The 15,605-nt window shown below is 34.2% G+C and overlaps 1 protein-coding gene across 4 annotated transcripts in view; it reads right to left on the bottom strand.

The window, feature by feature from the left end:
- The window catches only part of CDKL2 (cyclin dependent kinase like 2), a 52,476-nt gene that overhangs the window by 31,994 nt on the left and 4,877 nt on the right, over positions 1–15,605 (bottom strand). For all 4 annotated transcript variants that reach the window (XR_004230014.1, XM_031941518.1, XM_031941517.1 and 1 more), the window contains exons 2-5: positions 12,506–12,700; positions 7,385–7,563; positions 3,023–3,135; positions 1,538–1,677 (exon numbers count right to left, since the gene is read on the bottom strand). Coding sequence is in view for 3 of the 4 variants with exons in the window: in XM_031941518.1 (XP_031797378.1) it covers positions 1,538–1,677; positions 3,023–3,135; positions 7,385–7,563; positions 12,506–12,700 (627 nt within the window). In the remaining variant the exon portion in view is untranslated. The remainder of the gene's footprint in view (positions 1–1,537; positions 1,678–3,022; positions 3,136–7,384; positions 7,564–12,505; positions 12,701–15,605) is intronic.

The following is a 15,605-nucleotide window of genomic DNA, read 5'->3' as shown; positions in this document are numbered from 1 at the left end:
GCAGAACTCTTTAAAGTAAAATAAGAAGGAATAAATGATATATCTGTCATGAGAATCCATTTCTTTTCCTAATACAAAATTACACAGACCACCCAGATTTGCACATGCTATTTTTAAAGTACTTTCCAGAAATAGATTCAATCCTGTGTGATGATTTTCCCTTCACATTATATCTGTATGATGGGCACTATCATGTGGTTACATCTAGGGTCTTTTCACACAGATTTCTCACTCAGGAAGCCAGGAATTGACAAACAAATCATGCTCATGGCTCAGTGGGCCTTAGATTTTCTTCTTAGCAAATTCTTAACAAGGAAAGTGCAAAACTGTCTCCCTGGAAATGAGCTTGAACCTGAGAGGTTTTCTCTTATATCCATGTTTTGTGCACATTTCATTTTTGAGACTGAGTTCTATAACAGAATAATAATCCATTGAGTAAAAGAGAACTACCTTTCATTCATCTCATTTTGGTCAGATTCCAAAGGTGCCCCATTTCTCCTGATATTTCCAGATTTGGTAAACAAGTGCATTAATCACCTCACCAAATGCTATCCACAGTTTTATGATTTTCAATCAATCCCCTTGCTCTTTCTAAGGTAAAAGCCCTTTTCCCATCCATCACTTATCAGAATTGCTCTTCTCTACATTCCAAGAAATATTAATATTTTCCTTTGCATTAATAACTTATTACTGGATCAAAACCAGGGTTTTTTGTTTTTTGTTTTTTCCCTTTTCTGCTTCCTCATCCAGAAATCAACCAGTGTGGGAAATTTTGGGAAAGACTGTGAATTCCTGCTTATTGTGTTTACTCAGAGAGATCTAGGAAAATGTCTTTTATCAGACAGGTAATATGGGAATTAATGTCTCGATGAGCAAGATATAGGTGACCCAAGCCACATACACCAAGACCTTCATGGTAATATAGTCTACCTTTTAATTATAATGTAAATTTTCTCATTAATTGTTAACCAATCAGAGTTGATTGCCACTCTGAGGACTCCCTACTCTTCTAAGAACACATAAACTGAGTCCACTGCATTGGTCTTTGATATTTCAGAGGGCCACTGATTTTTATTGATAAACATGCTAGCCTTCTTAATAAAATTATAAAATTACCCAGAAATTATGGCTCTTGAACTTTTTAAACATCACACTCCCATGCTCTTTCTTTCTCAAGGTATAGTGGGATCAGAACCATACACAGTATTCTAGGGGCAGAAGCACCATAAGGATAAAATGGCATTTTCTGTTGTGCTTCCAACACCCTTCTAAGTGAAATTAAGCTTCTGGTGGGCCTCTGTGCACCTGGAATGGCAGGGAGAGGACCAAGGAACCACTGATACTAACATCTCACAGTTATGTGTCACTTGGAGATTTCCCAAATAACCAAAGTCTGGATAAGGGCTCAGCTTCTAAGAACACTTCCCCATGAGGAGATAATTGTTTTGAAAATCTAGGCCCAGAGAAGGAAAAAAAGATCCTTCTAGCTCCATTCCAACCATTTAGTAAGATTTAACAAAGCAGGTTGGCCCCTTACCTTTGCTATATCAATCACCACTGTGGGGAGCTTTGGGAAGCGGCTTTCAAGAGACTGGGCTACTTCAGCTTCAGGCAATTTCACTTTGGCAAGGAGCTGGTTCTTATAGAACAGTTCCTGATGTCTTGGAATTAAATTCCCTGAAAGCAAAAACAATACCCAATTACTACACAGAGTAATACTATTTAACATTATAAAGAGGCTTAAGGTTTACAAAGCACTTTACAAAATTACCTAGCTTGAAGCTCACAACAACCCTAAGAAATAAGTGCTATCATTATGATTAATTATTTTTATTTTACAAATAGATAAATATGGCACAGAGAGGTTAACCTGGCCAGAGTTAAACAAGTAATACCTAAGGCCACATGTGAACCCTAGCCCAACACTCTATCCACTAAGTCAGTGTAGAAATGGGGAGGGAACAGAGAGTGCACAAATGACTGAAAAATGTAGTTTTGCAAAGTTTGGGCTCTAAAATCATACAGAATCAACAAATGTTATGCATATTTTAGGTATCAGGTAACCAGGTGTTAAAAGTAAGTCTTTTTTAGTTGTTTTTCAATTGTGTCTGGCTCTTCATGACTCTATTTGGGGTTTTATGGCAAAGTTACTGGTTTGCCCTTTCCTTCTCTATCTCATTCTACAGATGAGGAAACGGAAGCAAATAGGATTAAGTGATTTGCCCAGAGTCACACAGTTAGTGAGTATCTGAGGCCAGATTTGAACTCTGGAGGCTTAGTCCTTCTACCTCCAGGGCCTGTATTGTACCCACTAAGCCACCTACCTAGCTGTCCAAAAATACGTCCTACTTATCCATTATTAAGAATTTTAGAAGCACATGGCTTCTGAGAGAAATTATCATCAGATTCAGGACCCAAGTTCAGGCTTTGCCTCTGGGTAACTCACAAGCTTTTGGTATCCAAGGCAACTCTCTAGTACTCTGTATTGTAGAACTGCTGCCAAAGCATTGGGAAAGGACTTTCCTCATCAGGATTTCTTTACACCAGTGACATCACAAGTCAAAAAAAAAGTTTTCCCCACTGACTTTGTATAACAGTATCTAAGGTCATATTTCCACATCACCAAGAATATCAATATGAAAAACATGAAACATTAAAATATTCTTACACTATTGCATTTCTATCTTAGACATGAGATATCTAACATTGATTGCCAAAGCAAACTAGGTTACTCATCAAAATTACTCTTTTCCAAAATCTAGATTCAAAAAATGTATTAAGAATCTTAATGTCAATCTTTGGGAATTGTCCCAGATTACAAAAGAACCCATCATTTTGTATAGTTATTCTTTTCCACACAAAGAGGAGACAGGGAAATGTTAGTTAAATCTAAAAGGGATTTAACTAGGCTATTTTATATCAAGTGGAGCAAAATCAACCTGGAAAAAATATCAATTATTGACTAACTAGAATTTCACACTCTATCTCTGGCAAAATTTAAAATGCAAGTAGCAAGTCTTACCCAAACATTTCACAATATGATACAGTTGATCAATATCAGAATCCCCAGGAAAAATGGGCTGCCCTGTGAACATTTCAATCAACAAACAACCAATGGCCCATATATCAACAGCCCTGAAAGAAATGGGAAAATGTTGTGTAAGATGCTCAGGAATCTACAATTTACTCATTGAGATAATCACAGAAACTTAATATGTATTGCCTATTATTTTATATTTGTGGTACTGAGAATTGTAACTAAATATGTCAAATTACTCAAGAAAATAATTTTCTATCCAAACCCCACTTAACTCAGAGGTTAAACTCCTGGCAACCTTAACCAACTGAATACTTCCAAAGAGTCAGAAATAAATTTGTAAAAGTCCTAAAATATCTATCACAATATCCATGGATCTTATTTTATATAAGAATACCTTTGGTCCTTAGAAGCAATCTTTTTACATTCCATATAATTCTATCTTTAGTTTTTAATTTAGGATCCACCAATTCCCAAATGGTCAATGTCAATGGAAACTGTGAATTTGGATGGGAAACAATTACATCTCTGTTTTCATTAATATCTCTACCTGAAATTTACTATTTTCTTCTACTATTTAAAAATATTTTTTTGATAAGGTTTCACTTTGGGATGAGTTTCTAGTGTCCCAAAAGAAGTTATGAATCTCTACTCTAACAATACATCATTAAACGCAGGGGAGGGCCATTTCAGTGCTGGAGAAAGTTAAAGTGATAGCAGAGAGAAAAGATCAAGAGAGTATGAAGTATGAAAAGCAGACATGAAAGAAATCTATCAACGTGGCTCTTTTCAACAATGAGGTGATTCAAGATAATTCCAATAGACTTGTGATGGAAAGAGAACTATAGACATTGAATATAGATTCACTTTTTTTGTTTTTGTTTTTGTTGTTTGCTTGCTTGCTTGTTTTTTTTCTCTCATTTTTTTGATCTGATTTTTCTTGTGCAGCAGGATACATGTGAAAATATGTTTAGAAGAATTGCAATACAGATTATATAGGCTAAATATTGGATTATTTGCTGTCTGTGAGAAGGATTAGGGAGAAGGAGGAAGAAAAATTTGGAATACAAAATTTTGCAAAGGTGAATATTGAAAGCTATCTTTGCATATATTTGGAAAAATAAAAATCAATTTAAAAGTCCATCCAAAAATGGTAAAAATGAACATATGTTGAAATCTAAGAGGAATATCATTGGTTATATGGGGAAAGTAGCTTGTGTGAAATCTCTTTATCTTTAGATAGTGGTAGAAAATTGATTGTTTTATTATATATAATACCTTGTGATAATAACATTTTTCCTTGTTCTCTTGAGAAAACTCTGATCATAATCACATCATGCATTATCTTATAATTAATGATAATTCCATGAGAGTGATCAGAAGAGTCCCTTGATCTCCTGCCTGGTACTTGTGGGAGCTACCCCACAGAACAAGCCTGCAGGGGAAAGGCCTTGGCTCCTGATAACGCACAAGCTCTGACTCCCTGCTGAGATCAATTGCAGTCAGAGGCTCCTGACTGTGGGAAGCTGCCTCAAACAAGATGGGAAACTGCATCATGAGGTGGCACTTACTCAGGAAACTTAAAGGGGATAGATTCCCCCCTTCACACTCTCTCTCTTCCTCTCTTTGCATTGTGCTCCTTGGGGCCCACAGAGATTAAAGACATTCCTAAAATTTATGGTCTGAGGTGGGGGCATAATGAACCAGAGAGCACAAGAAATAACTGATTCCTTCTTTTAAGATCCTGCACTCAAGCTGTATGAGCCAGGGATTTCAGCCTCTGGTGTCGCCATCCTCAAAGCTAGAAAATCTCTAAAAACAAACCTTGTGAATTTTGGCTCCTGGCTAGGATGCCCCCCAAATGCACTAATAGCATCCCTTTGAAATTTAATCAATGGACAAAGTAGATTAGGAATTGGGCAGCCAATACTCTATCACAAAAGAAATACTTAAAACATAAAAGGCTTAAATTTGTGCACTGACAGGCACTTAAATATGATACTGTAAGCCTTCTCTCTTAACAGACTCTTCAAAGTGGCTGATACCTAATGCAACAAGCATTTCAGATCCACATTGCCAGAGGAGTTCTCTCAAGTGAGTTTGTGGCCAGTCCAGCCAGGGAGCTCATTCTCTGGTCTGAGGTCATCTCTCAGAAGTCCTTGCATCGAACACTTCCTACTGAGTGATAAGCACCTTTAGACCCAAGAGCTCTCAACTACCAAGCTTAGAAGCCCCTTCTCTGGATTGCTATTCAACCACCCGTGCTCAGGGAAAGAAGCATAAAGCACGAACTTGAGATCCAGTCTGAGAGTGGTCTAGGCTAGCTTATGTGTGTGCATTTGCCAAAGCTGTTGGTAGGTTGGGGACAAGGGATGAAGGAGAGAAATATCATAACTACTGGGCCTGGAGATTAATATCACTCCCAAATAAAAAGTAATAAAATTCAAACAATATTTTACAAAGCTTTCATAGGTTATTGCTTGCCTGCTTGGTACTTTTAAGGCTCTGGTCAAACAATTGGGAAAAAACTAATAGTAGATAAACAACTAACAATAATATTATATTTATACAGGGCTTACTATAGCAGAGCTTCTTAAAAATTTTTTCATTTGTTACCCCTTTTCACCCAAGAAATTTTTATGTGATCTCAGGTACATAGGTATATAAAATAGGCATACAAATCTATCATTTATTGATAATAAATTATAATTTCATAACCTCCACATTTGTTACAATATACCATATATTGCAAACCACAGTTTAAGAAACTGGATGCTAGAGTAACAGTATGACAAACTCTTTATAATTATTATTTCATTTGATCCTCACAACCCAGTGAGGAAGGTTTTATTATTTCCATTTCACAGATGAGGAAACTGAGGCAAACAGTTGAAGTGACTTGTCCAAGGTCACATAGTAAGCTTCTAAGGTTAGATTTGAACTCAAGTCTTTCTGACTCTACATCTGTTGCCACCTCTCTGCCCTTGGAAGGAAGGAAGGAAGGAGGAAGGAAGGAAGGAAGGAAGGAAGGAAGGAAGGAAGGAAGGACAAAAGAGAAGGAGAAAGGGAGGAAAGGAAGGGAGGGAGAGAGGAAGGGAGGGAGGGAAGGAGGAAGGGAGGGAAGGAAGGAAGGAAGGAAGGAAGGAAGGAAGGAAGGAAGGAAGGAAGGAAGGAAGGAAGGAAGGAAAGAAAGAAGGAAGGAAGGAAGGAAGGAAGGAAGGAAGGAAGGAAGGAAGGAAGGAAGGAAGGAAGGAAGGAAAAAGAGAAAGAAGAAAGAAAAGAAGGGAAAGAATGAGAAAAGAAAGCTTACCCTCTTTGAGGGAAAGTATAGTTCCAGAGCATGAAAAAATCTACCAACAGAGATTAAGGGAGGTAGACTGAAAATCATTCTTTGATCCTCAGGTAAGAAAACAAACTGTCCTGGGAGAAAAATTCTTCCATGGATCCTTCCAGCACATGGCCAACCCACACCCTTCTTGAACAGATCCTTGTCAATGCATAGAACAATTCAGATAGAGGTCCAGAAAAAAAGCTTTCTAGAAATTCAAACAAAATATAAGGCAACCAATTTTTTTTCCCGGATGGATTTTTGTAAAACCATAGGACATTCAAAATAGAAGTCAAAACTCACTTGACAAAAGAATAAGTTAACTAGTTAAAAAAAAAAATCTAACAAATTCAGAGGAGCTCCAAACATGTCGTAGGGGTCCTCAAACTTTTTAAATAGGGGGCTAGTTCACTGTCCCTCAGACTGTTGGAGGGCCGGACTATAGTAAAAATAAAAACTGTTTTGTGGGCCTTTAAATAAAGAAACTTCATAGCCCTGGGTGAGGGGGATAATCGTCCTTAGCTGCCGCATCTGGCCCAGGGCCATAGTTTGAGGATCCCTGATATAGTGTTATGAAGAAGGGATTAGCATTAGGATTATTTGGAGCCAGTCCCTCCGAATACAGATAAACTCACAACATATAAGATTCAGGGCTCTGCATGAAGCTGGGGTTCCTTGTTGGAAAGATGTCCCTCACCTTCCACGATAATGAGATCTTACAATAAAAAAGTTAACAATTGACATATTATGAAAAATGCAAATTATTTTACATTTTACTATATGCACAAAGAAGTTAGCATTATTAATTTGCTTCACAAATTTCCCTTAGGAATAATTCACTAATTTTAAATATTCAGTGATAAAGTGGCAAAAATGCAAAGACATTTATTAATGATTTTTTTTTTTGTCTTCAGTAAAACTTCTTTTCAGCACTTGAAAGGTAATTTATTAGATTAGCCACTCATGACTTCCCCAGATGGAGAGTTAAAAGTCTCCCCAGGTACTTCATGATTTCTTACTTGCCATACTTTATGTCTCCAACCAAAAGCTCTGGAGCTCTGTACCAACGAGTTGCCACATAATCAGTGTACACTTCCCCAGGTGCTCCCAACATGCGAGCAAATCCAAAGTCACACAGCTTCACTACTCCAGACTTGGAGATCAGTATGTTCTCTGGCTTTATATCTCTGTGTATAATCTAAGTCAGAAAGCATAGCGTGAGAAAAATCATGTTTGGGCATCAAATCAATAAGTGTAAAGCACTGTCCTGAGCATCAAGGTGCAGCACCATACAAAATGACAGATTGATGGATTCAGAGAAACTTGAGAATATTTGTATGAACTGATACAAAATAGTTGAGCAGAATCAGAACAATCTTCACAATAATTACAATTACAAAATAAAAGATCTTTGAAAGACTCAGAACTTCAGTTATCAACTGTGACTTGAGAAAACTGATGGAAATGCATGCTTCTTCCCTCCTGACAGAGAAGTAATTGACTAGAAATATGTTTTCATATACAGCCAATATGTTTGTTTTATTTAATTTTATTTACATGGGAGTAATTTGTTACTCCCAAGGGACGGGTGGGTAGTAATTTATTTTTAAAATTTTTATTTTATTTTAATTCATTGTATTTTTATTTTTAAAATTTATTTTAAATTTGTTTTATTTTTAAATTTATTTTAAAACATTTTATTGTCATTTATTTTTTAAAAAAAGAAAAGAAATATTAAAATGCCAATGAAGTATTTTTTAAAATACAAAGAAGAGACCACCAGGAAGTTCAGGAGGGAATATAAGGAAAATAATTTTGCTCCTAATATATTAAATGTAATATGTTATATGTAATACACAATATTCTTTTTAAAACCATATAATACAAATCTATAATTTCACACACCTATTCTTTGTAATAACATTCATGTTTGTTTAGTTCATAGTAAAAAATGAATATTTAAAATATTAAGATACATAAGAACAGTCTATAATCTATTAGATTTATCATCTAGGTTTTAGAGAAACTGATATAAACACTTAAAGACAATAAAAGTTTGATAAAATAGATAAAAAATAGAGGTCATGAAGCGTAAGGAAACATGGAATGAGAAAAGATTATAATCAGATAAGAAAATTTCACAGTTTATGAAAGTGGAAGTAGACTATTTTTGGTCACACAGAATGTGGTCATCTCTATGAATTTTTGAGGTGGAATGGAGTCATGGGTACAAAAAGAGGATCTATAAATTTTGGGTATTTAAGAGGATAAATTGAAATCTAGTATGAGGGCAAGAGATGAGGAAGAAAGACAGTGAGCTAAGTAGTAAATTCAAAGGAAATGGGAGTGGGGATGGGGTGTGAGTAGGGAAATAGAGATATTTTGAGTTTAAGATACTCAAACTGAAATGTTAGTAAGCATCTGGAAATATATAACTAGATCTCAGAACAGGAATAAGTGGGAAAGATAGATTTAGAAGACCTTTGAATGGAATTAACAACTAAATCCATGTGAGTAAATAAACTCTTCAAGGGAAAGAACACAAAGAGAAAATTGGTTGGGACAAATAAATAACAAATACATACATTCATATATAACTCAATTCTGTGATGACAGGTTAAATATTTTGCAAAGAACAAGAAAAAAGAAAACATAAGTACTTTTTAGTCCTTTTTTTGTTTGTTTGTTTTGAGCAGGAATTGACAAAGCAGTCCTTCAGAAGCTAATTAAATTGAACAAGGATTTATTAAGCATTTACTATGTGGAAAGAATTGTGCTAAGCATTAACAAGGAAAAACAACAAGGAGCTAACATTTAAAAAGGGAGACATGAAAAGAAGTATATAAATATATACTACACAGGGTAAATGGGAGGCAATCTCAGAAGAAAGGCACTAAGGTGTGAAGCAGTGGGAAGAGGGACAGCTAGCAAAAAAGACCATATTGAGGATTCATAGAGTGCTTGGGAGTAGAATGGAGAGGCAGGAAAGGCTCCAAAAGCCAAATGGGGTTTGACATTTGGTCTGGGAGATGACAGAGAGAGAGCCACTGAAGGACGATCCTTTTGGCAACTTAAAAGAGAAGAGACTGGAGAGGGATAGACAGGGCTGGTAGACCCAATCTGAAGGCTACAGCAACAGTTCAGACATCCATGAGGGTCCGTGGGCCAGGGGTCCTCAAACTACAGCCCGCTGGCCAGATGCAGCAGCTGAGGATATTTATTCCCCTCACCCAGGGTTATGAAGTTTCTTTATTTAAAGGCCCACAAAACACAGTTTTTGTTTTTACTACAGTCTGGCCCTCCAACAGTCTGAGGGACAGTGAACTGGCCCCCTATTTAAAAAGTCTGAGGACCCCTGCTGAGTGCCATGATGGCATTTGTCACAGGAAAAAAATAGTATGTAAAGGAGACTTAGACCATGTCTAAGTGACAGGATTCAGCCCCAAGTCTTGGCACATAGTGCTTTAGAAGTGCTAGCTGACTGACTGAGAGTGAGAATTTGAAAAGGACAGCTAGGAAGATGAAACTGAAGCTTCAAGCCTGGGTAACTAAAGGAAGTAACAGGGAAATATAGAAAAGGAGAGAATGAGGGAGGAAAGATGAATGCCATTTTGGATGTGCTGAGTTTAAGGTGTTTGTGGGGCAAATCCAAGATGTCCTACCAACAGATGGAAAGACAAGACCAGAGGTTGGAAGAGAACTGGATCAAAAGATCTAAGAATCATTTAAAAGAGTTAAAAATTGAATGAAAGCTGCGTTATTGTGAGAAGCATTCTAAGGCTGCCAACTTTGTTTTGTAAAAGAAAAATTTTTTTTGTAATTTTGTTTTGTAAAAAAAAAAAAAAAAAAAAAAAAAAAACTTGTAAAAGAAAATAAAAAGAGGAAAAGGCAAAAATATTCCTAGGAGCATTTTTAGTGAAAGGCAGAATAAAGCAGATCTTAGAGGCAGAAGGGCTGGATTCAAGTTCTGACTTTTTATAGGAGTTCGGTAAGGCTGAGTCATAAATCATTTAACATCTATGGCATCTCTCTGTGTTGTTTAGCATATGCTAAACAGAATTGGCAGAGGGAGTTTGTTTGTTTGTTTTTTTACCAGAAAGGAGTCCCCTCTGCCTATGAAATAAAATATAATAAAATAAATGAACACTTAAAAAAAAAAAAGCAAATATCCATCAACTGGGGAAGGACTGATCAAATGGTGATGTGTGAATATAATTAAATATTATTATTGTAAAAAACAATAAATGTGAAAATTTGAGAGAAAATTGTGAAGACAAAACATTTTAGGAAAAAATATGCAAACATGAGATAAAATTTTTTTAATCTAATATATATCATGTATAAATATATTAAATATTAAATATATAAATATAGGTTAAAAATTTACAAAAGTAACTTCTAAATAAAAAGTAAATGGCCAAACAGTGCAAACAATTTTCAAACACAGAAATGTAAATAATCATGTGAAAAAATACTCAACCAGGAATATAAAGAAAAATTAAAGACTTTTATGAAATAATACAAAATGAAAAAAAGAAAGAAGCTTATACTAAATTTTGTTGTTCAGTCATTTTAGTAGTGTCTAATTCTTTTTAGACCCATTTGGGATTTTCTTGGAAAAGATACTGGGGTGTTTTGCCATTTCCTTGAGTAAAACGGAAACAAACAGGGTTAACTGACTTGCCCAGGGTCATACTAGTAAGTATTTGAGGACAAATCTAAATTCAGGATTTCGTGACTCCAAGTCCAGTACAATCCGATACACCACCTACCTGCCTCATACATTACAACCATATAAAAGAACTATAATAATAAAAAGGAAAATGTATGGGAAAGATGAGACAAATAGAATTCTTAGAGGATTCAGAGGGAGTGACTAAAAGGCAACATATAATGTGTTGAAATTAATTTATGTAAATATTAATAGTTGCAAAGTAAATGTAAATTAGTCACATGATTATTATAATTTTCAGAGAAAAACATATATGGCAGCAAATTTATCTTTGCCCCAGAATTTTTATTTCCTCTAGCTCACTCATGAAATTATATTCCTCTAAAATATGATCAGGTACATATTATAAGTAAGAGTAATTCTGTATGAAAACAAAATTATGCACAAACTCAAATTTTCAAAAATGTATTTGCAGAGTCAACAACCTTGTGCTTTAAATTTCTTTTGTACTGTAAATGGAATCATTTTATGAATTCTTACTTCTTGTTTTAAGTTTCTAGAAAGGAATTCTTCTTAAAAAAAGACCTGAAGGATTTTTATGTGTGACTGGGGGTAAAGGAGAACAATGAGCAGCAACTTGACTTCTTTGGTACATTCTAAAGTGGCAAGCAGAGAGCCCAGAAAAATTAAAATCTATCTTTATACTGTGGTACAAAAAAGCAGGAATATTATTGTGGGATGTCTAAAATAAATAAATAGTGGGATTCCCAGTGGTCATCAGAGCATAGATGTAGGGCTAAAAAGGAGCTTAGGAGGCACATAGGCAACCTTTTGTAGAAGAGGACTGGGCAGCCATAATGACTGGACTTTTCTCTGTTCTTTACACATACTTTTGCACTGGCTTGGAAGCCATCCTTTCTTCCCTCTGCCTTAGGTCTTTCCTCCTTTAAATTACAGCTCAAGCACCATTTTCTGCCAGAAGCCTCTCCTGATCCTCTACAAACAATGCCGCTCCTCCCAAGCTACTTTGTATTCAATATTTCATATATATATTTGTATTTATTATATATACTAATCATATTATATTGTAACATCACAATATTATTGTTGATATTTATTAATATAATGGTATATGTTGATATTATTTTATTAAAATATTGTATATAATTTTTTTGTTTTATACTATTATTTATAAATTCTTTTTCTCATTAGAATTTAAACTCATTGTGACTAAAAATTATTTCATTCTTTTATATTTATATGCAAACACCTAACTAGCACAACACCTGGTATATGGAGGCACTCAGTGAATACTTATTGATTAGTTGGTTAATTCATTGTTTGGTTGATTGGTTGCTCAGTGATATAGAATAAGTGGCAGATATAGAGTTCAAATCTAGGCTCTCTGATGTCAAATCTAATTTTCTTTCCTCCTGACTATGTGGCCCCATTTAAACTGAATACTTACATTGTGATTATGACAAAATTCAATTCCTTTAATTATCTGAAACAAATACTTTTGAACGTTTGGGTATTCCAGTCCATTTGGAAAGAGGTCCAAGTCATCAAGTATAGTGTGATCTACAAATTCAAATACTAGGTACCATCGTTTCCTTTTCTTAAACGCTTCCAGGAGAGTCACCAAATTTTCATGCCTCAATTGCTGTTTAAAAAAAAAATGCAATAAATTCTCCATAAATAAGGTCAAATTATATTCATAGGAAGAAAATTCAAAAAGGATATTATACAAGAAAACCTATGTCTTTTCAATTGTACAGTGGCCAAGTATCCAAGGATTTCCTTCTCATTCCAAATCCTCTAGGAAAGATGTCCTTGATGAGACAGGCTGTAGATGTCTGTACTCTGGCCTGATCACACTACCTCTAGAACATGAGGATGCATTTTTGGTACCACATTTTTGGAAAGGCACAGATAAACTGGAGAATGTTTAGAGAAACGAAGAACAGGAGGATTTGTAAGAAAAACTGATGATATTCATTCAGAGAATATTAGGGAGAGGAGCTTTCTATAGAAGAGACCATTCTGCTTAAATGTAGATATTCAGCAGAACCAGAACTAAGACAAGTTAATGGCAGAGAGGTTGGATATAAAGAAAAACCTGGCCACAATCAGAGATGTCCCAACAGAGAGTGGGCTGCCTCTGGAGGCAGCTGGCTCCCTTGGATAAAAAGATATGGTTGTCAGAGAAGAGGATTCTTTTTTTTTCCCCTAATAGTATTTTATTTTGTCATTATATGTAAAGAGAAATTTTTAGCTATTTTAATTTGACATACTTCTATAACTTCAACTAATAAATATAAAATCTTAATTATTTTATATTTGATGAAATATAAAAATAAAAATAAAAATGATTTTTAAAAATTAAGAAATAAAGGAAATTATTAGAAAAATATTTTGCTAAATTACATGTCTGTAAAAAATAACCTTAAAGAAATAGATGAATATTTAACAAAGATAAAAATATTTAGATTAACAAAGAACAAAAAACAAAGAATGTATATAATTCAATATTAGAAGAAAAAAAATGAACAAGTCATAAACCAAGCATATAACAGCCAGAGACCAATCACAACACTAAATATATTTACAGGTAAATTTTATTAAAAATTTTAAGAAAAATTAATTCCAAATTTATTTAAATTGTTTGCAAAATTAGGAAAAGAGGGGATCCTTTTAAACCTCTTTCAGACAAATAATGTTAAATCAAATAGAAATAAATCAGAAAAAGAAAATTATATGGTATTTTTAATAAATATGTGAAACTCAAATTAAAAAAAGCAAAGATACTATAGGAATTTTTAAAAACACAAATATAAGATTGATTCAATACTAGAAAAATTATAAACTTAGTAAGCTCTATTTACTATAAAATAATAAAAATCAAATAATTCTACTAATAGACACAGAAAAGGCACTTAACATAAATACAATACTCACATTTAAAGAAAAAACTAAAAATCAAATGAATAAATAGACCTTTTCTTAAGGTGGCAAATAGTATTTATCTCAAATTAAGAGCAAACAATATCAGTAACAGAGAAACATTTTTAAAAAGTTTCTGACCCACATGTGCAAAAATGTTTGTGGCAGCCCTTTTTATAGTGGCAAGAAACTGGAAACTGAATGGATGTCTATTAATTGGAGAATGGCTAAATAAATTATGGTATATGAATGCTATGGAATATTATTGTTCTGTAAGAAACAACCATTAGGATGATTTCAGAGAAGCCTGGAGATGCTCAGTAAAGTGAGTAGAACCAAGAAATCATTATATCCAGCAACAAGATTATAGGAAGATCAATTCTAATAGGTGTGACTCTCTTCAACACTGAGATGATTCAGACCAGTTCCAGTGATGTTCGGTGATGAAGAGAGCCATATACACTCAAAGAGAGAGAATTGTGGGAAATGAGTGTGGACCACAGCATAGCATTCTCATTCTCTCTGTTGTTATTTGCTTGCATTTTGTTTGTTTGTTTTTTCTCCGTTTTTCTTTTTCTTCCTTCTTAATCTGATTTTTTCTTATGCAGCAAGATAACTATAAATATGTGTACACATATTGGATCTAACATATATTTCAACATATTTAACATGTATTGGACTACCTGCCAGCTAGGGGAGGGGATGGGGAGAAGGAGAGGAAAATTTGGAACAAAAGATTTTGCAAGGGTCAGTGTTAGAAAAATTACCCATTCATATGCTCTGTAAATAAAAAAGCTTTAATTTAAAAAAAAAAAAGGAAGAAGAGTGTATGTAGACAATGAGACAGCTTCTGACATCTCTTTCAACTTTATGATTCTATGATACTGTATTTATTTAATAACTAATATAAATGTTGGTTTAAAATTATGTTCTCAAGATTTACCACATTGAGGAAATAAACTATAAAACTTTTTCTTCTTTTTTAAACAAATCTCTGATTTCATTGGTTTTTTAATATATACTTCATGGGTTTTTTTTAATGTCTTCTACCAACACCAGGTCATTCAGTCAAAATGTGTCAGAGAGGACTTTTACCCAAGTCTTCCTGACAAGCTTACACTCTATTCAGTATGTCAAGCATCCTCTATTAATACAGGTAACAATAGAAATCAACTGCAAAAAGTATTGAGCCAAATATGGAAAACAAAATCATGTGCTGGGACTTGTTCTGGAAAGACAGGAAACACTTTTCCTGAATGTTAAATATACATTGAATAACCAAATTCACTGTTAACTGTAGGTAGGTTAATATTAAAAAAAAAAAAACTTAATCCTCTTCTTTCTCTTATCTTTTAAAAAAAAAAAAGTTTCTGATCAGGGATAAAACAAGGATGTCCATTGTCATCACATTATAATTTAGTCACCACTATAATTGGATATAATTTTACAAATACTAGCTACAGCAAGAAGCCAACAAAAAGAAACTGAGGGGATAAGTTACAAAAATTAAAATTAAAACAACTTCAGAAAATAGCAGCTACTATTCTCCTCATTTTACCGTTAATTGTAAGAGATAAAGCAACTTTCCTAAGATCACACAACTAATAAATAGCTGAAGCAGAATT

Source organism: Sarcophilus harrisii, chromosome 6 (genome assembly GCF_902635505.1).
Source record: "Sarcophilus harrisii chromosome 6, mSarHar1.11, whole genome shotgun sequence".
Lineage (NCBI taxonomy): Eukaryota > Metazoa > Chordata > Mammalia > Dasyuromorphia > Dasyuridae > Sarcophilus > Sarcophilus harrisii.
The sequence above is the reverse complement of the archived record's forward strand: the minus strand, read 5'-3'. Positions and strand labels throughout refer to the sequence as shown.